The sequence below is a fragment of the Podarcis filfolensis genome (genome assembly GCF_964270895.1).
Source record: "Podarcis filfolensis genome assembly, chromosome: 4".
NCBI classification, from domain to species: domain Eukaryota; kingdom Metazoa; phylum Chordata; class Lepidosauria; order Squamata; family Lacertidae; genus Podarcis; species Podarcis filfolensis.
This window is the reverse complement of record NC_139607.1, coordinates 95,271,117-95,297,018: the sequence shown is the minus strand read 5'-3', so window position 1 is coordinate 95,297,018 and position 25,902 is coordinate 95,271,117. Positions and strand designations below refer to the sequence as shown.

Here is a 25,902-nt window from a genome sequence, read left to right as displayed (position 1 = left end):
TATTATTATTATTATTGAAATGTACATTCAGTTGTTGCTTTCCTTTAAATTGTTTTTTTTGGGGGGGGCCCAAGAGAGTGGAGCCCCATGCTATAGCTTGTTTAGCTTATACGAAAATCCAGAACTGACTAAACCAAAGGGGTGTATTGGTTGCCAGATGTGATTTCTTCCCTCTAGCTCTCCTACCTCACTAGAGGGCAAGAGAGCGATATCGGGAATTACAACCATACGACTAAAAAGATAAGCTAAACACTCTTAAGCTCATACACACACTCTCTCCCAATGACGGATAATCTTTCACTAGATTCAGTTCATTGAAATATACATCCATCATACAAGAGGATCCCGATCTAATACAATGGTACCTTGGTTCTCAAACTTAGTCCATTCCAAAACCAAGGCGCACTTTCCCATAGAAAGCAATGCAAAATGGATTAATCCGTTCCAGACTTTTAAAAACAACCCCTAAAGCAGCAACTTAACATGAATTTTACTATCTAACAAGACCATGGATCCATAAAAGGAAAGCAATAATCAATGTACTCTACAGTGGTACCTCGGGTTAAGAACTTAATTTGTTCTGGAGGTCCTTTCTTAACCTGAAACTGTTCTTAACCTGAAGCACCACTTTAGCTAATGGGGCCTCCCGCTGTCGCCGCACGATTTCTGTTCTCATCCTGAAGCAAAGTTCTTAACCTGAAGCACTATTTCTGGGTTAGTGGAGTCTGTAACCTGAAGCATATGTAACCTGAAGCGTATGTAACTCGAGGTACCACTGTATTATAAAATAAATAAGATAGGATTGTAGATGATAAAAATTAAAATTGTATTTTTTTCCCTTCCCTGCACTGATGTTAGTCATTGTTTGGATGGGGGGCTTTTAACTATTTCCGCAGTCACACAATCAATCTATCAGTAGCTGAACTGGGTTTCACACAGTTACAAAAACAAATTAACCGAAAAAGCCTCAGAAACAAAAATGCAAAATAAATAGCAAAAACAAACGCACCACACTCAATCCACTCCGGAAATCTGTTTGACTTCTGACTGTTCAAAAACCAAGGCGCGGCTTCTGATTGGTGCAGGCGCCCCGGAAACAATAGCCGTCAGCCGCATCGGACGTTCGGCTTCCCAAAAACGTTCGAAAACCAGAACACTTACTTCTGGGTTTTTGGTGTTTGGGAACCAAGGCGTATGAGAACCAAGGTACTACTGTTGAAATACCTACAGCAGGACTATTCTTTAACTTCTTAGTTGCCAAGTTAAACCTGTGATCCGTGTTGTGTGCTTGGGGTTAAAGGTAAAGGGACCCCCTGACCATTAGGTCCAGTCGTGAACGACTCTGGGGTTGCGGCGCTCATCTCGCTTTACTGGCCGAGGGAGCCGGCGTACAGCTTCCGGGTCATGTGGCCAGCATGACTAAGCCGCTTCTGGCGAACCACAGCAGCGCACGGAAATGCCGTTTACCTTCCCGCCGGAGCGGTACCTATTTATCTACTTGCGCTGGTGTGCTTTCGAACTGCTAGGTTGGCAGGAGCAGGGACCAAGCAACGGGAGCTCACCCCGTCGCGGGGATTCAAACTGCCGACCTTCTGATCGGCAAGTCATAGGCTCTGTGGTTTAACCCACAACGCCACCTGGGTCCCTACAATAACCTCCCTGCTTGGGGTTATTCACCTGCAAATTCCAGCTGCCGTTTTCTGCGGCCACCATTGTAGGTCAATGGCCTTTCGTAGAAGCAAAAGTTTCCCAAGCCCCGAAACCTTGAGAAATGGAGAAGACGCCAGAGGCCTCATTGCTTGATTGGATCAAGACTCCTTCTTGCGCAATATTCTGTGGTAGGCAGGCAGTGTGCCCATCGAGGTTCCTCTTTGGGAATGTGTTCATTCGTTTTTCTTCCGCCGTGAGCTTGTACTGGAAGCTCAGGGCTGTGACGAGTGCAAGTGCAAAAACGTATACTCTTTTATTTTTGCAAATTGGGGATTCTGTCTAACGGTTTTCTGCTCTGGCTGTTGCAGTGTTCACATGACTGGGAGCCCGAATAAAATATCCGGCCAAGGTTTTAAACTTTCCAGTTGTAACAATCTGCATTCACTTAAACTGTTGCACAGGGCTTCAGCAGCAGCCAGCGGTTTTATCCGAGGCTTTGGCGCAAACATTTATGCTGTTCTCTTGGGCCTGTTAGGAACCTTTTTGGATTAGTTGGCTGGGGCTTGCACGGTCTCTCAAATTTGCAATTCGTGCCCCCCTCCCACCCCTGCTTTGTGAAGCAGAAAGACATACAATGAGGACTTTTCATGTCTGGGAATGGACGGCTGATGAAAACTGCAGCTTATTTCTATGGAAATGAATAGAAAAATGAATAACTTTCATAGTCTTCCATATAACCAATTCTTTTATATTTAGAGGGCATCTAATTCTTAAGGCAGGATATTCACAGAAGACAGTAGGCTGGTTTGCTTCAAATTAATACGAGATTCCTTGCAAAACTCCTCGCTTTCTTGTCCTGAGTCGACCCCCGAACCTCTTCGGGTATCAATTCTTACTTTTCTCCACCTAAGCTCATGCCTGTATCCTGACTGCTTGTTACCACTTTGTGCCATAGCTGTCAACTTACAGATTTGAAAATAAGGGACCAGCAGCCTCAAAAATAAGGGATCAGCAGCCAAAATAAGGGATTTTCCAAGCACAGGTATGTTCTACTTCTGAGCCCCTCCAAGCCAAAAGCAGAAAGCCCAGCCAGCAGTCAAACGAAGCCTCAAGCGGTGGTTCCCACAGCGCAGCAACCCGGCAAAGGGGATGCAGCAAGGAAAACCACCGTCACCTCTCCGCTGGGAAGCGCTGAGCAAAAGCGAGTGCCCAGGCAACGCGGCCGATTTGATCGGCACAAGGCATGCAAGCTCCACCCCGCAGTCGTTCTTAGACTCCTTATTGGGTGAGCAACGCAGCCAAGCAACACAGTTTGAGCCTCCTTCCTCCCTGGCTGGCAGGGGGAGACAGGAGCACCCCGGGAAATTTAAGGGACATCATCAATACGGGACAGCAGCGGGACACAGCGCTGGGATAAGGGACTTTCCCGCCAAATAAGGGATGGTTGACAGCTATGTTCAAAGCGGAGCGCAATTTTTTATTCTTGCACCAGTGAGCCTTGCAAGTTGCATGTGGACTGTCAATGTCATTCCAGTCTGGGTGATTTTTAAGGTTCTGGACAGATCGCACAGTCCAAATTCGTTGGCTATTTGGCCAAATTAACATTAACAAGAAAGAAAAGCAGAAAATGCACAATAGGGGGAAACAACAATATTAACTATATAGTTTGGAAAGCTGTATGTTTGGGCAGAATCCATCAGTGGAAACCTTGCACGAGATGAATAATATTGTTTTGGGTGGAAGATGGACTGCAGCAGAACAGAAACAGTGCTGCTTGAGATGAATAATAATAATAATATTCTGTTGGGAGCCACTCCGATTGCCTGGGGAAACCCAGCCAGATGGGTGGGGTATAAATAAATTATTATTATTATTATTATTATTATTATTATTATTATTATGGACGTGGGTGGCGCAGTGGGTTAAACCACAGAGCCTAGGACTTGCTGATCAGAAGGTTGGCAGTTTGAATCCCTGCGACAGGGTGAGCTCCCGTTGCTCGGTCCCTGCTCCAGCCAACCTAGCAGTTCGAAAGCACCTCAGAGTGGAAGTAGATAAATAAGTACCACTCCAGCGGGAAGGTAAATGGCGTTTCCGTGCACTGCTCTGGTTCGCCAGAAGCGGCTTAGTCATGCTGGGCACATGACCCAGAAGCTGTACGCCGGCTCCCTCGGCCAATAAAGTGAGATGAGCGCTGCAACCCCAGAGTCGTTCGTGACTGGACCTAATGGTCAGGGGTCCCTTTACCTTTTTACTTTTACTATTATTATTATTATTATTATTAGGGGAGGGTGTTTGTTGTTGTTGTTAGAATCAGGATAGGGGCACCATCTTCCCCATTGCCTCGGGCAGCAAAATTTCAGGGTCAGTCCAAGCATTTGAACTGGAAGTGACGCCTTTGCATTGTGCATGCAAAAACCAGCAGCAGCAGCAACAGGAGGTCAAACAGAGCCTGGACTTCTTGGTCCTACTGATGGAGAAATCACAGGTCTTCCGATTTCCTCTGGGCTGGGTAAAGCCATTTCTGTGGCTGCAAATTCCAGCTGCTCTTGAGAGAAAGTAATTAATCAGGAAGTCCTTGGCTCGGATCCAGGAGGCCTTTTTAATTAAAAGGGGGGGGGGAGAGCAGCTTGTTCAAGAACCGCTGCTAAATCTTAGTGTCATCCGTGCAGAGCAGAATATCTACATCTGTGGGGCACAGAGTGGCATTTTGCTCTTTCAGTGGGACTTGCCAGCATCTGGAGTTTCTGCCTCTTTGCACCGAAGGCTCTTGTATCTGTGTAAAAACAAGCCTCCTCCTGCTTTCGACTCTGGTCCCACTCACCAGAGGCATGTGGCCCTCCAAATATTATTCAGAGAGGAATACAGCCTTTCTCCATCCCTGCTCTAGCATTAGTGAGTCATTGAGGTGTCTAAGAAACCCTTTGCAGTGCCTGTCAGTGGGGGAAATGGGATGAAACAGCCTTCTGAGCTTACGGTAGGCAGAGTCAATATTGCTGTGCCTCTGGGAAAATTCATTTACGTGTTTGGCACTGGTTTGGAGTGAATCGGACAATGTCGGGTTTTGCAGGCATACCCATAGCCCCCAGTTTGAGGATCAAGAACTCAGTTTGTTGGCAGAGGTTTAAAGACTGTCTCAAGGCAAATCTAAAAAAATGTAGTACGGTGGTACCTCTGGATGTGAACGGGGTCCGTTCTGGCTGCGTGGGTCGACTGCGTGGGTTGTGATTTGTTGCGTCTGCACAAGCGCGTGACGTCATTTAGAGCACATGTGCATAGGCTAGTGGCGAAACCCAGAAGTAAGGTGTTCCATTACTTCCGGGTCGCCGCGGAGTGCAACCTGAAAACGCTCAACCTGAAGCATATTTAACCCAAGGTATGACCGTACAGTGGTACCTCGGGTTACAGATGCTTCAGATTACAGACTCTTCAGGTTATATTTCCAAAATATAAGATAAAAAACAAATAAAATAAAGCCTATATCCAGCAACAGTGTTTTGTGTTGTGTAGGCTCCTAGGATGTAAGTCATGGGCCCCCAATCATTTTAAGCTAGAGCTTAATAATCATTTCACTATTAATATACTTCTTCTTAATTGTATTTCAGTTCAACAATTACTTTATAGATATTTTGTTATGTGCAAATGGCTTGAGATACCTATGAGGTCCATAAATTACCATCTAGCGCATGGGTAGGCAAACTAAGGCCTGGGGCTGGATCTGGCCCAATTGCCTTTTAAATCCATCCTGCGGACAGTCCGGGAATCATGAGTAGAATGTGTCCTTTTATTTAAAATGCATATCTGGGTTATTTGTGGGGCCTGTCTGGTGTTTTTACATGAGCAGAATGTGCCCTTTTATTTAAAATACATCTCTGGGTTATTTGTGGGGCATAGGAATTCGTTCATCCCCCCCTTCAAAATATAGCCTGGGCCCCCACAAGGTCTGAGGGACAGTGAACCGGCCCCCTGCTGAAAAAGTTTGCTGACCCCTGATCTAGCATATATTCAACACACAAAACAGCGACCATTTGTTGTTGTCAAAGGACTGGTGGACCTATAAAGGGCCCCGTCACCTTCAATAGCTTAGGGCCTCATCCAAGCTAAATCCAGCCCTGCCTGTCTCTCACTAAAAGGTGGTACCCCTCTTCCTTCTGTTCCCGCAGAGGCTGCCGGGAACAATGTTCTCGTCCGTAAAGCCATATGAGAACCAGCGCTATGCTGCCTTGAAGAAAGAGTGCCAAAGGAGGAAAATCCTCTTTGAGGACCCCTTGTTCCCGGCCAACGACGACTCCCTCTTCTACAAGTCGCGAATTCAAGGTGTGCAATGGAAACGGCCAAAGGTAAGGCAAAGCTTTGCGGGGATGCTTTTAAGAGGAAAAGGTGAAATGGGTATAACATCGAATATGATGCTTGGGTGAAATTGTGGAATGAAGTCCTAAATATTTTTCCGGGTTTCGCCGCACGTGCATGCGCAGAACAGGCACCTCCAGTTGCAAATTCCTCGGGATCCGTCCACCACATGGATATGATGATGATGGATCTGACCATAGGGCAGCCTCCCTTAACCTGGCTAGGTATTTTGGAATACAGCTTCCATCATACCCATGCTGGCTGTGGCTGATGGAAGTTGTAGTCCCTAATATCTGCCAGGTAAAGGTAAAGGTACGGTGACCGACCATTAGGTCCAGTCGTGACCGACTCTGGGGTTGCGGTGCTCATCTCGCTTTACTGGCCGAGGGAGCCGGCGTACAGCTTCCGGGTCATGAGGCCAGCAGGACTAAGCCGCTTCTGGAAAACCAGAGCAGCACACGGAAACACCGTTTACCTTCCCGCCTGAGCAGTACCTATTTATCTACTTGCACTTTGACGTGCTTTCGAACTGCTAGGTTGGCAGGAGCAGGGACCGAGCAACAGGAGCTCACCCCGTCGCGGGGATTTGAACTGCCGACCTTCTGATTGGCAAGTCCTAGGCTCTGTGGTTTAACCCACAGCGCCACCCGCGTCCCTTAATATCTGCAGGGTACCAAGGTGGAAAAGATTGCTTCTTCAGACAGTCTCTTAGGCCTAATAGCAAAACAGTACAAAATAATTGCTCACATTACGTTTTCCTAGGATGGGTCATTTTGGCACCAATTGGGTGTCTCTAAATGAGCTTAGTGCTTTAATTTGATTTCTGAATTGATGTGCTTTCCGGCAAACTGCACAAACGTGCATTTCTCAAGAGAGACACTCTTTCCTTCCTCCTCCCCCTCCTTTTGCCTCCGCTGCAAAATTCGCCCAGACGAACAAAGCACTTGAATTTCAAGAAGGACAAGGCAATAATTGTCTGGTTTGGTCAAGGATGGGAGAGGGAGCACGGAGGGAAGTGGAAGCTGGAGCAAATGGAGTCACTTTTGCCTCACTGTCGACTGGTGTGTCAGAGTGTTTCCCATGGCTGTGAAGAAACCCTTTTTCTTCTCTCAAGGATGGTTTTCGTTTCGGAGTTTCCCCCCCGCCGTTGGGGCTCCCCGTGCCACTGTGGACGTTGCCAAAGTCTTGGAAAGGGTTCAGAGAGAGAGCCATAGCAAAAGAGAGGCCCAGGACTGCCTCCTGGTATTCTAGACTACAACTCCCATCATCCACAGCTGGCAGAACTGACCGATGGGAGTTGTAGTACAGAACACCTGCAAGGCTCCCCGGGCTGGTGTGGGGAGCTGTTGGCCAAGAAGAGAAAAATAAACGAGGAGATAAAAAGTGCTACATGTTAGGGCCTTTCTCAACCTGTGGGTCCCCAGATGTTGTTGAACTACAACTCCCATCACCCCTAGCTAGCAAGGCCACAGGTCAGGGATGATGGGAGTTGTAGTCCAACAACATCTGGGGACCCACAGGTTGAGAACCACTGTTTAGGCCAAAGAAAAAACGATTATTATTGGAGGTGGGGCAAGATTAAAAATGACGACAGTTCTGAAATATTAAGGATATCTGGGAAGGCAGGAGGGCAAAAGGAAGCCAAATTTCTGAGGACAACGTGGTCCCCTGTCGTTTTCGCAACTTGTTGTTCTAAGAAGCTTAGGAACGTGTGGCGGTTTAACTGCCTCACGACCCTGTGAGGTGGATCATGCCAAGAGACAGTGACCAACGGCAAGGTGATTTTTGAACCTGGTTTTCCGAGTCTCTGGGCTACTCAGTGCACTGTAGGGGCTACAGTTATTTGTGGCATTTCTGGAGCTATTGATGTTTTGTTTTCAGAAACTGGCATTCAGGAACAGAGTGCCTCTGAGCATGTGTTGAGACTGGGAAGGCAACGCACTCCTGCTGTGGTTCCCCTGTGACTGGTATTGAGAAACACGAGAAACAGAGGCCGCTGTGAGAGCAGGCCTCTGGAGTAGATTAGCCACCGCAGACTGTTCTTAAAATGCAAAAAAAAGGGGCGATAAAGATGAACAGAATCACGAGGTTTCGCGGCAAAAAGACCATTAGCAGAAGCCCTCTTTGTGCAATATCTTCGACGGGATTGCTGAATTTTTTGAGCTCATACCAGCACTTTGATAAAGGAAAGCTGGTTCCAGCGATAGTTCTGAACATATCGTTAAAGTAGTGTGTTTTCCGCTCCACCATTGATAACACTGGCGTTGATAACAGTGGCAAGCGCCTTTCTCTCTTAACCTCTTTAATTAATCTTCCAGGGTCAGTTGTGCAGCGCGAGGTCTCTCAACGAAAGGACATGAACTGCTTTTAGTCGTTCCTAGGAAATCTCTCCCCCCTCCCTGCACCTCCCATAGCTTTGAAAAGCTTGCATGATGTCAAATGTCCTTAGCTCATCCCCGCAGGGCAAAAGCAAGCGTTGTTTTTTGTTGTTGTTTTGGTCAGCCGAGGTTTTGAGAATTGTGCAGGCTCCATGTTCTCAGGTATGTTGGAAATCCCGTTTGACCTGCAGCAGAAGGAGTGGGCAGAATCAACTGGCCCTTGTGGGAGCTATGTGCCACATTCCTACCAGAAAATCCTTATTTCTACCAGAAAATCCTTATTTCTGGCCATCTGTGTGTTTTGGTGCTGGAGGAGACTCTTGAGAGTCCCATGGACTGCAAGAAGATCCAACCTCTCCATTCTGAAGGAAATCAGCCCTGAGTGCTCACTGGAAGGACAGGTCCTGAAGCTGAGGCTCCAATACTTTGGCCACCTCATGAGAAGAGAAGACTCCCTGGAAAAGACCCTGATGTTGGGAAAGATGGAGGGCACAAGGAGAAGGGGACGACAGAGGACGAGATGGTTGGACAGTGTTCTCGAAGCTACCAGCATGAGTTTGACCAAACTGCGGGAGGCAGTGGAAGACAGGAGTGCCTGGCGTGCTCTGGTCCAGGGGGTCACGAAGAGTCGGACACGACTAAACAGCAACAGTGTGTTTTGGTTGCTTTCGTCGTCCTTATATCATCACTAGTTGGTTGGCGTCCGTCTGCCTCGGGCGACAGTGGAGTGTGCGGTTGCTGGTGAAGTCAAACCGTTGGAGAGTTGCCACGCCTGCTGTGGCTGCAGAGACAGACACAGGAGAGACATGTTTTGTTGTAGCTGGGGCAGAGGAAGGCGTCTGCTTTTGCTGCCGCAGATGCACCAAGCCATTTCTTCTCCCTACGCTTTCTCCCAGTGGCCGTTTCTCCTCTGGTCACTGCTGTGGTCACCTGCAACTGATTTCCACAAGGAAGCATTGACGTTTCCAGCCTTTGTGTCACGTTTTCAGGCATCTTTTTTAACACAGAGTTGGTCTAGCCCAGTGGTTTTCAACCCTGGGGTGCCTTGAATGGTGTTCAGGGGTGCCACAGGAAATTCTAGCCTCTGTCCCTTGCTCTTTCCTGCCCTCCTTGATGCCCTCTCATGTCTCTGCCTCCCAAACACAGCAGAGGTTATATTTTCTGAGACTCCTCCAGAAAAACAATCTCTCAAAGGACCTGTTGATGGCATTTTACCATTGCACTGTGGAGAGTGTACTAACTTATGGTCTGTGTGTGTGGTTTGGGAACTGCATGACTAGGGAAAAAACAATGCTATCCAGAGTTGTAAAGACTGCAGAGAGAATAATTGGGTTCCCTCTTCCCACCTTAGATCAAATCTATGCTTCCAGGTGCCATAAGAAAGCGGCAGAGATAGCACAGGATAGTACGCACCCCGGAAATGACCTCTTTCAGCTTCTGCCTTCTGGAAGAAGGTACAGGGTTATAAAGGCCAGGACTAGCCGCCTGAGAAACAGTTTCTATGCAAATGCAATTCTGGTTCTAAATGCAGCATAAGGGGTTTCTATAGTATAGTGTATTTTAAAATGGGGTTTTAGAGTTTTTAGGGGTTTTAGAATGTTTTATGTAGTTTTGTAGTAGTTTTATGTAGTTTTGTGGTAGTTTTATGTAGTTTTTATGTAGTTTTATGTAGTTTTTCATTGTTCTGCATGGGACATTGACAATAAAGATATCGTAATCGTAAACAGCTGTTGGTTGCAGCAGCCCTGGCTATAAGCTCCCTAGGCAAATGGTGTCTTTGGAAAGCGCCTCTCTTGGGGGCAGGAGGGGGGCAGCTCAGAGATCTGGGTGGCATGGGTATGTGGAGGTTGTCTGTTAGCTCAGCTTACCTAGTGACCTCCAGCGGTTGCAGACTGCACCTTCAAGCAGCACTCGTGTTTTACACGCTGACGATCCCAGGTTCAAATCCTGAAGCCCACCTGCGCCACACCTGAAATTTGATGTGAGCATCAAGTTTGGGGCACACACTATTGTGGCTATGAAGGAACGATCAAGCACTTAAGGTGAATTCATAGGATTGTAGAGTTGGAAGGGACCCCGAGGGTCATCTATTCCAACCCCCTGCAATGCAGGAATCTCAACTAAAGCATCTGCTCAAAAACCTCCAAGGAAGGAAGGTCCACAACTTCTTGTGGGCGTCTGTTCCACAGTCAAACAGCTCTTACTGTCAGAAAGTTCTTTCTGATGTTTAGGCAGAATCTCCTTTCTTGTAACTTGAAGCCATGGGTTCGAGTCCTGCCCTCCAGGGCAGGGAAAAATGAGCTGGCCAAGGGTGAGGTAGACCTCATTCCCCCCCTTTTGAAGGACTAGACTGTTCTAGGTCGACAAATCTTCTGACCTTGCATAAAGCGGCTCAGTGTTGCCCATACCGGTGTTGAAATAACGAATGAGAAAGTTGCCAAAACAAACGAAACCCGACGATGTCCAGAAATGGATAAGGTTGACCTGCTGGGCACGTAGCTGCCACAAGGGTCAGTTGATTCTGCCCATTCCTTTAGCTTCAGGTCTAACAGGATTTTCAACATCCCTGAGAACGTGGAGCCTACACAATTCTCGGAACCTCGGCTGATACAAACCGAAGGACTTTCGCCCTGCAGGGAAGAGTAAAACGCATTTGTCATCTTGCAAATTTCCCACCACTATTGGAAGGAGGGGCAGTTTCTGGGAACTGCTAAAAGCAGCTCATGTCCTTTTCTCTGGGAGACCTCGCATTGCACAACTGCCCCAGGAAGATTAACTTTAAAAAGGTTAACAGTTTTGGCTGCCCTTCTCCCTTATCAAGGCAAGTGTAGTTCTTTTTTTTTTTTTTTAATAATTTTTATTGAATGATTTTATGTTACAAAAAACAATACAGCCATACTACCACTAAATATAATTAAGAAAAAAAAATTACATACATCAATATTTAGTTTGTTATTTGTTATTTACCGTATTATTTCCTCCCAAAAATTGCATACAAAAACACACATATGTACAGACACCCACACCCGCACACAAAACGATAATAATGAAAGTAAATATTTTTTCCTCTTTTATCTTCCAAAATCTTTTCTACAACTTTGACTTCCTGTCAAGTCCCTTTGCATATATTTTATCTTACATTTGAATGTACACAAAACAATAAACCTTTCTATATAATTTTTCCAATACATTCTGAAAACATAATAAATCCTTAATTGTTGTCCACCTCCTTTTAGTTCCTTTATCACTCGAATTTTATCACGGAGTCAAAACTTTTATTGTATTTTTGAACATATCTTCTATAACCATCCCATTTTTCTGCAAATTTTTGCTTTGAATTTCCTCTGAGTTTACTAGTCAGTTGAGCCGTCTCCACCAATTCCTGTAATTTGATTTGCCAATCAACAGATTGGCAAAGTATATGAGCCACAAGTATACGAGCTGCTGCGGTTGCATACAAGAATACCTCTCTTAGATTTTTTGGGATCTCCTTATCTAATATAAGGCAAGTGTAGTTGTATAGGGAGGGGAGAGACCGTATTCACTCATACGAACCGGCCCAGGTTTTGAGATCTCTAGGGGAGGCCCTTCTCTCGGTCCACGACCCTCACAGACATGCTGGTTAGGGATGCAAGGCAGGGCCTTCTCGGTGTTGGCTCCTCCCAGGTAACTTTGGGACTCCCTCCCTGGAGAAGCCAGACTGGTCCCGTCCTTGTTGTCCTTCTGCTAGCAGGTGAAGACCGTCTTGCACACGTCCTCCAACATTTCCACACCAAAAACTGGGACACGTGTTTTCCGTGATGCGCTCCCAAGCGAGTCACGTGACCCGCTCCACGATCTTGCCCTGGAAAAAGTGCTTTTCTTTGGGGTGGGATCGCAACACCCAAAATGGCCTCCGTGATCGCATGTGGGAAAATGGGGTGCCCTGTTTTTTTCTGAGACAGTTGCGAATGGGCTGCTTTTGATGACAGGGCTGGTGATGGGGGCCGTGCTGTTTTCATTGTGATTATTTGTATGGTGTGTGTGTGTATATGTGTGTGTGTTTTAATTTAATTGCTTTTCAATTATTGTAGGGTTTTTTTTACCTGTTTTTACCTGTTTTTGTTTTTATCTTTCCCTGTTAGGGAAAAAGGCAGGTAATACTAATACTACTACTACTACTAATAAAAATAATAAAAATAATAAAAATAAATAAAAATAGTTATAGTAAATAATAAAAATAATTAATAGGTGTGTGTTTAAGGCGGGGGGGGGAGGAGTCATAGTGTGGTGGTGGCGAAACCTGCATAATTTTGGGAGAGTTTTTCCTTCAGGGACAGAGCTGCTTATTTTGCATGACCTTAGACGCAGGACAGACCATGTGTTTGATGTTCCAAGGAGATAACTGTACAGCCACATACTGTAGAGACTGCCCATAAAGAACGGTTTAGATTTTATCCTGTAACTAAACTGCATTATCGCACACACACTAGAGCAGCGATTCCCAAACACTGTGGTGCATAGAATTCAAAATACAATACAATAAAATACAACATAAGAAACGGAAGAAGCCATCGAACGCGCTGTTTTAAAAAGTGCCGTTTTAAAGCAGCAAACCAGCGAATGGACAGAATAATCCCCTCAAAGGCCTGGGTAAACAGCCGAGGTTTTTATGAGATGCTTGAGATATCCAGTAGGTGGAGCTTCCAGAATCTTTCTTTGGAGATGATATTCCGCAAGGTTGGTGCTACAGCCAAACAGGCCCTTGATTCCAGCCCCATCTGGTCCCTCAGCTCCTTCGAAAAGAAGTTTTACAGAGAATGGGAAATCTATTTGCAGATTTCCAGTGTCCTCCCCTCCACGCACCAAAAGGAAGTAGCAGGAAACCATGGCACCTGAAAAAAAGTTATAGCATTAGTTCTGCAAACTTGTTCAATTTGCATGATTTTATTAAAGAGGCTGATCCAATTCAGCTATTCCTGGCTTGAGAGCTTAGAGAGCCTGCGTGCCAAATTCTTTTCCGGAGTTGTTTTAGAGTAGGATATGCCGTACTTTTCCGCCTATAAGACGCCCCCATGTATAAAACGCCCCCTATTTTGGGGGACTGAAATTTCAGAAAATGGGTGGAGATGGCAAAAAGTTGAGCTTTTGCGGGGAGGACTGCCCCCAGAGTTGTTGAGCTGTTTTTTTTGGGGGGGGGTTACCAAGGGTTGTCGAGCTTTTATTAGGTGGGAATGCCGAAAATCGCTCACCTGCATGTGTTGCGAATTCCGCCTCTCGTCTGTCCCCTCGCCAATCGCCCGCCCAAATGCCACAGCCTCGGCCAATCAACACCACCCATTGACGCAGCAACCAATAACATGCACAATAGCCATTGACAGCCGCGGCAACAACCAATCAAACGTCCACCCTATAAGACGACCCCCACTTTTAAGCATGATTTTAAAGGAGGAAAACCTAGTCTCATACAGTGGACGCTCGGGTTGCGAACGTGATCCGTGCGGGATGCACGTTCGCAACCCGCAGCAGCGCGTCTGCACACTCGTGGGTTGTGATTTGGTGCTTCTGCGCATGCACAAAGCACAATTTAGCGCTTCTGCGCATGCTCGACCGCTGAAACCCAGAAGTAACCCGTTTCGGTACTTCCCGGTTTCGGTGGGTCCGTAACCCGAAAAAATGCAGCCTGAAGCGTCTGTAACCCGAGGTATGACTATACACAGAAAAGTACAGTACGCAGCACTGTCCGTAAGACAGGAAGACGAGGAACAATCAATGAGTGCTCTTTGGGTTCGGTCGGTCAACCAGCTACAAATCAAGCCACATTTTGCCAGCTTGTTCACAAGAATATCACGAGGGACTTTGTCAATAGCCTTACTGAAATCAAGATACGGTACGTCCACAGCCTCCCCCTTGTAACGCCATCATTACAAAAATGAGATTTGTCTGGCATGAGTTGTTTTGGGGAAGCCCAAGCTGTTTATCAGGGACGCAGGTGGCGCTGTGGGTTAAACCACAGAGCCTAGGACTTGCTGATCAGAAGGTCGGCGGTTCAAATCCCTGCGACGGGTGAGCTCCTGTTGCTCGGTCCCTGCTCCTGCCAACCTAGCAGTTCGAAAGCATATCAGTGCAAGTAGATAAATAGGTACCGCTCTGGTGGGAAGGTAAACAGCATTTCCATGTGCTGCTCTGGTTTGCCAGAAGCGGCTTAGTCATGCTGGCCACTTGACCCGGAAGCTGTACAGCGGCTCCCTCGGCCAGTAAAGCGAGATGAGCGCCGCAACCCCAGAGTCGGCCACGACTGGACCTAATGGTCAGGGGTCCCTTTACCTTTGCCTTTTAAGCTGTTTATCAAAGGGGAAAACTCAGTGGACTGAGCCTGTAATTCCTGCATTACCGGGGGTTTGGCTAGATGACCCCTTGGCTCCCTTCCAGCTCGACGATTCTACGATTCTGTGATGTAAATCTGGGCCTGATCGACGGCTCACACAAAGCAGCTGCAGCTGCGTTTGCTGGCAAGGCGAGCTTGGCGTCCTGAGAGTGAAGGTCATTCGGGGGCCTCGATGTGGGGAGGAAGGCGTATTGCTGCTAATCGAGAGTGCGCAGAACATCCTTTTGCCGTCCAGCTGTGCATGCCTTGCCTGCGAGAGAGAAGCCAAGGTGAGGTGCACAGCCACGAAAACCGGGCAGCGTTATCAGCAAAGCCGCATGGCTCAGCGAAGCGAAGGGTGTTAATTTGAGTGGTTTCATGCATGGATGAGAGCAAAGAAGAGGATCAGAGGCCCTGAGCGAAATGAATTCCTGCATTTCACACCTGCCCGAGGAGCAGAGTTAACAGCAGGTCCAGGAAGCCTACTTTAAAAATAAGACAGGTATATTCACGTTTGCCTGTTGCCTTTGTCCATGGAGTTTTCTTGGCAGGGATACTGGAGTGGTTTGCCGGTTCCTCCTCCAGGTGGATCATGTTTGGTCAAAACTCTCCACTATGACCTGTTCATCTTGGGTGGCCCTGCACAGCGTAGCTCATAGCTTCTCTGAGTTATTCAAGCCCCTTCAACACGGCAAGGCAGTGATCCATGAAGGGGTAGTATGTATGGAAGTGAGAGCTGGACCATAAAGAAGGCTGATCGCCGAAGAATTGATGCTTTTGAATTCTGGTGTTGGAGGAGACTCTTGAGAGTCCCATGGACTGCAAGAAGATCAAACCTATCCATTCTGAAGGAAATCAGCCCTGCGTGCTCACTGGAAGGACAGATCCTGAAGCTGAGGCTCCAATACTTTGGCCACCTCGTGAGAAGAGAAGACTCCCTGGAAAAGACCCTGATGTTGGGAAAGATGGAGGGCACAAGGAGAAGGGGACGACAGAGGACGAGATGGTTGGACCATGTTCTCGAAGCTACTAACATGAGTTTGACCAAAGTGCGTGAGGCAGTGGAAGACAGGAGTGCCTGGCGTGCTCTGGTCCAGGGGGTCACAAAGAGTCGGACACGACTAAACGACTAAACAACAACAAATTCATGTTTGCGGCAATGAGGACACTTTGCAAATGTTGGTTTGCACCCTGCCCCGTCTCAAAGTCTTGGAACAGGTGCCGGAAAGCCGCAGAAATGCATTTCTCCAAAATTTGGGGAATGATTTATAACGAGCTTAAGAAAATGTTCAAATGCTCCTTCCCTAAAAAAACCCCTGAAGCTTTCCTGCTAGGAATTATGGGTAATGAAATCCCCCCTCAAAAAAACTTTAGGAGAGTCTTTATGTATGTTACAGTTGCTGCCAGAATTCTAATCGCAAAAGGCTGGTAGGGATAGGATATTCCATCTAAATCAGAATGGCAAAACAAAATCAGAGAGTATGCTGGCAAGATTGTCAGCGAGGCTAAGAGACGTTGCAGATGAAAAATTTATCAGAGAGTGGGATATATACCGAGTGCATGTAAAAGGACGCTGTCAAAAGATCAATACGTTGGCAGGTCTTGACTGAGCTTCGGTGTGTAAGCAGGATGTTTTTATAAAATGAAATTTATAGCCAGTCAAATAACACAGAGAAAGTAAAGTTTAAGAGCATATTTAAGGAACTTAATTCGGGAACGCAAGGGTAAGATTGGAGGTCTTGTCAAATTTAATCACAAATGGATGTACAGTGGTACCTCGGGTTAAGTACTTAATTCGTTCTGGAGGTCTGTTCTTAACCTGAAATTGTTCTTAACCTGAAGCACCACTTTAGCTAATGGGGCCTCCCATTGCCGCCGTGCCGCCGCCGCACGATTTCTGTTCTCATCCTGAAGCAAAGTTCTTAACCCGAGGTACAATTTCTGGGTTAGTGGAGTTTGTAACCTGAAGCGTATGTAACCTGAAGCGTATGTAACCCGAGGTACCACTGTGCAAAGCAAGTATTAGTTAAAGAATGAATAACATCTATTGCATATTTCTGTTATAAAGTTTTCAACCAAATAATAATACTAATACTACTACTAATAATAATTTATTATTTGTACCCCACCCATCTGGCTGGGCTTCTCCAGCCACTCTGGGCGGCTTCCAACAAAGATTAAAAATACATTAAAATAAAGCATTATTTATTTTTTTAAAAAGGAAAGCAGCAGAAATGCTTTCAGATGAAGACCAGCCCGCCCTTGCAAGGACCCCGTGGCAGACTTCGAAGCTGTTGATCCAAGCGATTGCTAGGCTTCCCAGTGCACATCCCTTGAGGCTGCGTAGGAGGAACTGTCTCCTGGTTTTAATATTTCCTCATTATTTTCCTCCTTGCAGTTCCTCTGCTTAGCTTTCCATTATGTTCAAAACAGATGCGGTCGCAGGAGACGCACATACATCATCCTTCAGCATCCTTTCCACGTGCAATTGCTTTAACGGATGTTTTCCGATGCAAAAGGAAAGGGCGCAACGTTTTGTGTTAATTTGTAGACCAGCAGCCAAAGGCTTTGGTCTCCCTGTGGGATGAAAATCCCGCAGATTCTTTCTTTGCCAAATGAATTTCATTGATTTTTATCCACCCTGCAGGCCATGAAATGCTCACTGGTTGAGCTTGGGCCAGCCACTGCCTCTCAGCTTCTAGCCTACCTCGCTTGGTTGTTGGGCGGGGGGGTTAATTGGGGAGTGGGAGAGCCATGTATATCATCTTGAGTAATGTGGAGGAAAAGGTGAGAGAGAAATGCAAGAATAAATCAATAATCCTCTACCCAGTTGTGAAGCTCACTGGGTGGTGTTGGGCCAGGGTAGTTAAATAAAACCTCCATGTACAGTGGTACCTCGGGTTACATATGCTTCAGGTTACATACGCTTCAGGTTACAGACTCCGCTAACCCAGAAATAGTACCTCAGGTTAAGAACTTTGCTTCAGGATGAGAACAGAAATTGTGCTTCGGCGGCGCAGCTGCAGCTGGAGGCCCCATTAGCTAAAGTGGTGCTTCAGGTTAAGAACAGTTTCAGGTTAAGAACAGACCTCCGGAACGAATTAAGTACTTATCCCGAGGTACCACCGTACAGAGGCTATGCTCAGCTGCCTCCTCAGTTAGAGGCAAAATTGCTTCTGGGTACCAGTTGCTGAAAACCACAAAGGTTGGAGAAGGCTCTTGTGCAGCAGCAAAAAAAAGGTTTATGCTACTCTAGACTGCATCAACAGAAGTCTGGTGTCCAGATCAAGGGAAGTGATAGTCCCACTCTATTCTGCCCTGGTCAGACCACACCTGGAATACTATGTCCAGTTCTGGGTGCCACAATTTAAGAAGGATGTTGAGAAGCTGGAAGGTGTGCAGAAGAGGGCAACCAAGATGATTAAAGGCCTGGAAACCAAGCCTGATGAGGAATGATTGAAGGAGCTGGATATGTTTAGCCTGGAAAAGAGGAGACTGAGATAGGGTTACCAGACATCCCCGGTTTCCGGGGACAGTCCCCGGATTTGCACATCTGTCCCCGGCTCTGGCTGGCTTCAGGAGCTGCTCGCTGCTGTGGCACCCGGCATTTTTCCTCTCCGGAAGTCCCCATATGATGTGTCTGCGCAATAGCAGCTCCTGAAGCCAGCCAGAGCCAACTGCGCTACCAGGCTGGCTCCGGGCTGCTGACTGCCGCTGCCACTGCCACTGCCAGCGGGGAACCGGGGACATCCAGCGGTACAGATCTCCTGCCCCCTTCCCCCTTTGTTTCGACTTATTGGGGGAGTCACAGGTGGGTGGTGTGCCGTTGCCCAGTTTTTAAAAATCTCTGCGCATTTATGTTTCACAGGGTGCGAAAGAAGGGCTTTGCGCCTTTATACAATATGCATGTGTGCTTGGGCCCGGGGTCTTTTGCCTCACCATCCCCACTACTGACTCCCTGTTGCTACTCAGCTTCAAAAAAAAATAAAAATAAAAATTGTCCCCGGATTTATTGAAAAAGAATCTGGTAATCATAGACTGAGTGGAGATGGCCATCTTTCAATATCTAAAGGGATGTCACATGGAGGATGGAGCAAGCTTGTTTTCTCCAGCTCTGGAGGGGAGGACTCGAACCCGTAGCCTCGAGTTACAAGAAAGGCGATTCTGACTCAACATCAGGAAGAACTTTCTGACACTAAGAGCTGTCTGACGGTGGAACGGTCTCCCTCAGGAGCTTGTGGACTCTCCTTCCTTGGAGGTTTTTAAGCAAAGATTGGATGGCCATCTGTCATAGATGCTTTCGTTGAAATTCCTGCCGGGGGTTGGACTAGATGACCCTCAGGGTCCTTTCCAATGCTACAATTCTATCAATCCTGTGTGCTGGTTTCCCACAGGTGTTAACAGAGAAATCTGAGGGCTCCCTTGGACAAAAAGCAAAGACACCAGCCAGGAATACCAGAGCAAAACAGCAGCCAGTAGGCTTGGTCTTTATTGAAGACTGTCGCGACAGGACTCCCACCTGCCACAAGGTGGAACAAGATGGAAGCCCTGAACAAAAGAGAACCCAAACTTTTATCAGCTGCTAATCCCCATGTTACCCCCCCAAAAAAACCCTACATCACTCATGCATAACTGTTACATCATGAAAGGGCAGTCTGGTGTCAGTAATCTGAGCATCCTGGACCTGCCCCATGGTTCTCCTTGCCCTCCACCAAACACCCATCAAGTGTAACAAAAAAGATCTTTACATTTCCCTGTTTCCCAGCCAAGATAATCACACCCTTTTGTCTTCATTGGGGTTTGTTATTTCTGGAATGGCTACCTGTCTGGCACTCAGGTATCAGGATGCCAGAGATTATCACTCAGGCAGAGGGGCTGCTGAGTAGCTGAGCTCACATGTCTATATGAATTTCTGAGGTTTTCCCAGTGAGCCAGTACAGAGATACCTTTATCAGTGAATTCTTACATTTGGTATCGTGCAGCAAAGTCCCCTTGAATAGATAGGAAGAAACTGTGATGAAGTGTTTTGTGGGGCAAATCACAAAAGTCAGAAAAGCGATTGTGCTGGTTTTGGTAGTGGGCTGCATGTGCACGATATCTGCTGGAGGGGCAACCCCCCCCCCCAACCTATACATAAATTCCTGCAACACAGGCAATCCCTTTGAAACAGGATGTTGGACCAGCTGCGCCATGGGCCTGATCCAGCCAGCTCGGTTTACATCCTTAAGGAAATTCAGGCAGCCTAAATGCTCCCTTCTTGCACCAGTGGGGAGTGACTATCAGTGCAATAAAGCCGCACAACCCGGCTGCTGCCAGATCGTAACATTTCTCTTTCAATTAGCCTTGTGTGGTTCGGAGGAGGCGATCCATCTTGGCTGTGGTGCTTGGAAGAGCCTGCAATCCGTAATGCCTGCTTAATGGAAAACAGAGCTCTCTTTCTGAGCATCCCAAACTTAATATGCAATCTGTGTGTTCGTCTGTTTGTCTTGTTCTGGGACCTGAGACTTTGACACAAGCCTGATTGAATTGGACTGGGGCAGGGGCTGGTTTCTCTGTTGTTGTTTTTATGCTTGAATCTCCTGGAGAGGGCAAATTTGCTTCTTCATCATTCGTGGTGCGTGGTTTGGATTGCAGTGTCTGCTGTTAGAAAGTGACTTCTCTGTCATTCAGAGCCGCTATGGCCTAGATTGGAAATTAATTCATCGCAGGGTTTATTTGTCTGGCAGTGGGTGGGAGGTCCACTCCCAGCCTTAGTTTGCCACCTGTAAGACAATCCTTGTTGCAAAGGGGACGGTCTTGTAAAGAGGAATGTCGGTTATTAGGGCTGCAAGCTTTGATCGGTGGATAAATTGCCTAAAACTTGGCTGATGTCAGCTGGCGGGCTGCTAATTAATTTGCAAAATATTATTGGCTTGTTTCGTTGCATCCCTGTGACATGGAGCAAAGAATCGAAGGCTAAGCAAATGAGGAAGGGATTGAATTAATCTCCCTTAAGTATCCGTCGCCTGCGCTGAGGTTTCGTGGAGGCGCAAAATTTAAATTTAAATTGTTAGTGGCTCACCAATTCAGCTAAAAACTAACAGGCAAGAACTTGAGAAAATGGACTGCGCAGCGCTCCCTCTAGCTGTTCTGGCTTTTGGATAGCCCCGCAAAGCCTCCGCAGGGCACGGGGATGAAGGCTCCGCATGCTCTGCGGAGGCTGCGCGCACCTAAGCCAGAAGCCAGGACAGCCAGCGGCATCACAGCGCAGCGATCCCACTCGTTGTCCTGGCTTCTTGTTTAGCCGCGCGTAGCCTCTCCTGGGCAAGGGGAGCCTTCATCCCCTACCCGGGAGAGGCTGCGCGCGGCTAAGGCTCCCCCAATAGCCGCGCTCCCTTTAAATAATAATAATAATAATAATTTATTATTTATACCCCGCCCATCTGGCTGGGCCTCCCCAGCCACTCTGGGCGGCTTCCATAAAAACCAAAAATACAGTAAAATATCACACGTTAAAAACTTCCCTGAACAGGGCTGCCTTAAGATGTCTTCTGAATGTCAGGTAGTTGTTTATCGCTTTGACATCTGCTGGAAGGGCGTTCCACAGGGCGGGCGCCACTACCGAGAAGGCCCTCTGCCTGGTTCCCTGTAGCTTTGCTTCTTGCAATGAGGGAACCGCCAGAAGGCCCTCGGCGCTGGACCTCAGCGTCCGGGCAGAATGATGGGGGTGGAGACGCTCCTTCAGGTATACTGGGCCGAGGCCGTTTAGGGCTTTAAAGGTCAGCACCAACACTTTGAATTGTGCTCAGAAACGTACTGGGAGCCAATGTAGGTCTTTCAAGACCGGTGTTATATGGTCTCGGCGGCCGCCCCCAGTCACCAGTCTAGCTGCCGCATTCTGGATTAGTTGTAGTTTCCGAGTCACCTTCAAAGGTAGCCCCACGTAGAGTGCATTGCAGTAGTCCAAGCGGGCATGTGGAGTGTGTGTGTGGCTCTAAGCCCCAAGAGCCACACACGCTCCACGCGGTTCTTTAAAGGGAGCACTGAGCCTCCCGCCTGCATTTGCTCCATAAGACGCACACACATTTCCCCTTACTTTTTAGGAGGGGAAAAGTGCGTCTTACAGAGCAAAAAATATTTCCAAGTGAGGTCCTTACTAAGGTAAACTCCCAGGAATTTAATGGAAGAGACTCTCTCCACACAGCCCCCCCCCCCCGATATACAATGGGGCTAGCTCCCCTCTCTTCCTCCGAAAGTCCAACACCATCTCCTTTGTCTTGCTAATATTTAGGTGCAAGTTATTCTCTAGGCACCATGTAGATACTTTTTGAACCTCCCCCATGTACGCTGATTCATCTCCACCTGTAATTAGATCCATTATGGTGGTATCATCTGCAAACTTAATAATTACAGTGGATGGATCAGGTGAAATACAGTCATATGTATACGACGTGTTTCAAATGAGCCTAGTTCAGTCCCTTGATGTTGCGTGTCTGCTCACTTACGTTCTTTGTCAAAACTGTCCAGAAAGCGGAGGAGGGGAGGTCAAACGGCGACTTGGGTTCCCTGCTCGGCATTTTCCTAAGCAGATGTTCCCTGCTCTGTGCTGAGATGATGCTTTTTTATTTATTGCACAGGAATCTGGCTTCTGGCACAGGATGTTTCAGGGTCTTCCAAATATTTGGGGGAGAAGCTGATCCTCCCAGCTCAGTATTGTTGACACTGGGCGGCCGTGCCTCTTCTTCATCTTGTGTTTTCTTTCTCCTCTCTCTGTGCAGGACATCTGCGACGACCCCCACCTCTTCGTGGATGGAATCAGCTCTCACGACTTGCACCAGGGCCAGGTGGGGAACTGCTGGTTTGTGGCGGCTTGCTCCTCCCTGGCGTCAAGAGAAGCCCTGTGGCAAAAGGTAACGGCGGAGCTTTGAAATTTGGTTGTTGCTTGTTTACTTTAGGAACATTGTCAAGGCACATTTCGCTTCTTGCAAAGCCAACCTGTGTGGGCTTCAGCCTGCAAAACCCGGCTCCTTGCAAATCTCCACCACTTCTTGTTTTGAAAACACAAGTCCCTAGTCCTCATTATTGGGAAGGAAAGTCTGGAAATGTTTTGAAGGTTCTCCAAAGCCAGAACAATGCCAGGGGAGGAAAGACAGGGTCTGAAGGACATCTGTCCTCTTTTTAACTTCCCTGCAATCCTATCCCATTTACTTTTGATGGCTTTGTGATTGGGCCCAGACTCCTTCAGATAAGATGCAACAGAATTTTGGAATTGGACATAAGAAGAACGCTCCTCGATCAGACCAAAGGACCGTGTTGTCCAGCATCCAGAGACCCAATGAAATTATTGAAATACCAGACCCTCCGAGTCCCCCAATTTTCCAGGCACAGTCCCAGAATTACAAAAGCCATCCCAACTAATCCAGAATGCGGCAGCTAGACTGGTGACTGGGAGCGGCCGCCGAGACCATATAACACTGGTCTTGAAAGACCTACACTGGCTCCCAGTACGTTTCTGAGCACAATTCAAAGTGTTGGTGCTGACATTTAAACCCCTAAACGGTCTCGGTCCAGTATACCTGAAGGAGCGTCTCCACCTCCCATCGTTCTGCCCGGACACTGAGGTCCAGCTCCGAGGGCCTTCTGGCGGTTCCCTCATTGCGAGAAGTGAGGTTACAGGGAACCAGACAGAGGGCCTTCTCAGTAGTGGCACCCGCCCTGTGGAATGCCCTCCCATCAGATGTCAAATAGAAAAACAACTACCAGACTTTTAGAAGACATCTGAAGGCAGCCCTGTTTAGGGAAGCTTTTAATGTTTAATAGGTTATTGTATTTTAGTGTTTTGTTGGAAGCCGGCCAGAGTGGCTGGGGAAACCCAGCCAGATGGGCGGGGTATAAGTAATGAATTATTATTATTATCTCAGTTTCTGGATTGATCCCACAATGTCCCGCCTTTCCTTCACTGGAGAAATCTTGGCTGGGATGGAATAGGATGTCCCTGTTTTCATCTGAGAAATGTCGAAAGGGATGGAACACAATTTCCCTGTTTTCACCAGAGGGGATGAAATGCAGATAAAATCAACAGATTTTAAGAACAGTTTGGGGGTTGTTGTTTTTTTAATGTGACCTTCGCCAAAGCGGTGCCATCCGGAAATTTTGGACCATAACTTCCATCAGCAGTGTGCTGCCTGGATCCGATGGAAGCTGTTATCCAAAACACCCGGAAAAGCCCAGGCTGGCAAAAACCGTTCCAATGGAGGCGACCGCATTGATGCAAAAAGTTAAGCCTTCTCTTCCTGCCTGCCATGGGTCTTCCGGATTCAGAGTCCCCCGTGGTTTCGATGAAAGAGTTATGCTTTTCCTGCCCTTCCTGCAGTGCCTATCCTAGCCAGGCTTTCTGCTTTGCCCTTCCTCCACAGTATCCGCCCTGACTCCCATCAACTGGATTATGCCGTTTGTCTGTTGGCTATTTGTTGGCCGGCTGCCCAGGGCTGCCGCTGCGTGAGCCATGTGCCGAAGGAGTGGGGGCTACGCAGATACACATCAGCACATGAACACACGCACTACAATCTTCATTATGCACTGCTCAGACACTGCACCCTTCCACACTGCTTGTAGACAAGGTACATTTCCGAGCACAATTCAAAGTGTTGGTGCTGACCTTGAAAGCCCTAAACGGCCTCGACCCAGTAGACCTGAAGGAGCGTCTCCACCCCCATCATTCTGCCCGGACACTGAGGTCCAGCTCCGAGGGCCTTCTGGTGGTTCCCTCGCTGCAAGAAGTGAGGTTACAGGGGACCAGGAAGAGGGCCTTCTTGGTAGTGGCACCCACCCTGTGGAACGCCCTCCCATCAGATGTCATGGAGATGAATAACTATACAGTGGTACCTCGGGTTACAGATGCTTCAGGTTACAGACGCTTCAGGTTACTGACTCCTGCTAACCCAGAAATAGTACCTCAGGTTAAGAACTTTGCTTCAGGATGAAATCGCACAGCAGCAGCGGGAGGCCCCATTAGCTAAAGTGGTGCTTCAGGTTAAGAACAGTTTGAGGTTAAGAACAGACCTCCAGAACGAATTAAGTTCTTAACCCAAGGTACCACTGTATAACATTTAGAAGACATCTGAAGGCAGCCCCTGTTCAGGGAAGTTTTAAATTCTGTTGGGAGCTGCCCAGAGTGGCTGGGGAAACCCAGCCAGATGGGCTGGGTATAAACAATAAATTCTTCTTCTTCTTGGCTAAGGAATATTCAGGTAAAGGTAAAGGGACCCCTGACCATTAGGTCCAGTCGTGGCCGACTCTGGGGTTGCCGCGCTCATCTCGCTTTATTGGCCAAGGGAGCCGGCGTACAGCTTCCGGGTCATGTGGCCAGCATGACTAAGCCGCTTCTGGCGAACCAGAACAGCGCACGGAAACGCCGTTTACCTTCCCGCCGGAGTGGTACCTATTTATCTACTTGCACTTTGACGTGCTTTCGAACTGCTAGGTTGCCAGGAGCTGGGACAGAGCAACGGGAGCTCACCCCGTTGTGGGGATTCGAACTGCCGACCTTCTGATCGGCAAGTCCTAGGCTCTGTGGTTTAACTCACAGCCCCCAAATCCCACAGGACTGTGTATGAATTGTTTGCTTGCTGGGTTGTATGTGAGAGATGGGAAAGAGGAAGGGACGTACCCCCTGCTGAAAGCTTTACTGCTTGCTGGGAATCATAGTATTGTAGGGTTGGAAGGGGACCCCCTAAGATCATCTAGGCCAACCCCCTGCAGGGCAGGAATATTTTGCCCAACCTGGGGCTCAATCCCACAGCCCTGAGCTTGAGATTCTCTACCGGCTGTTGCTGGAGGGGAGAGCACTGTTGTGATTGTGCGATTCCCACAGGGGTGTCTCGTTGGCCACTGTGGGAGCCGGAGGCTGGATGGATTATTCTCTGTTTCACTGTTTAATTTTTGAGTCTCAGCCTTTGAACTTTGCAAGGGCTTTCAAAGGAAACAGACAGATTCAAAAGGCTGCCAAGGACTAGAAGTTGCAATGACTGTATTCCAACCTCCGGCACCAGAAATTGAAGTGCCCGAGGCGCCCGAACAAAAATATAATTTAAAAGCCTGTTCCTGTTTGTTATCTTCACCCCCATTGTAAAAGATGCTTGTGACAGCTGCTGCCCTCTAGTGGACAAACACTGGGTTTCTGCCTGTCCACACTTAGCA

General features: G+C 47.6%; 1 protein-coding gene across 1 annotated transcript in view; it reads left to right on the top strand.

Moving 5' to 3' along the window:
- CAPN5 (calpain 5) overlaps positions 1-25,902 on the top strand; it is an 84,107-nt gene that overhangs the window by 21,410 nt on the left and 36,795 nt on the right. Inside the window, exons 2-3 of the mRNA XM_083609910.1 lie at positions 5,814-5,990; positions 22,482-22,613. Coding sequence (XP_083466036.1) covers positions 5,829-5,990; positions 22,482-22,613 — 294 coding nt within the window. The 5' untranslated portion in view covers positions 5,814-5,828. The remainder of the gene's footprint in view (positions 1-5,813; positions 5,991-22,481; positions 22,614-25,902) is intronic.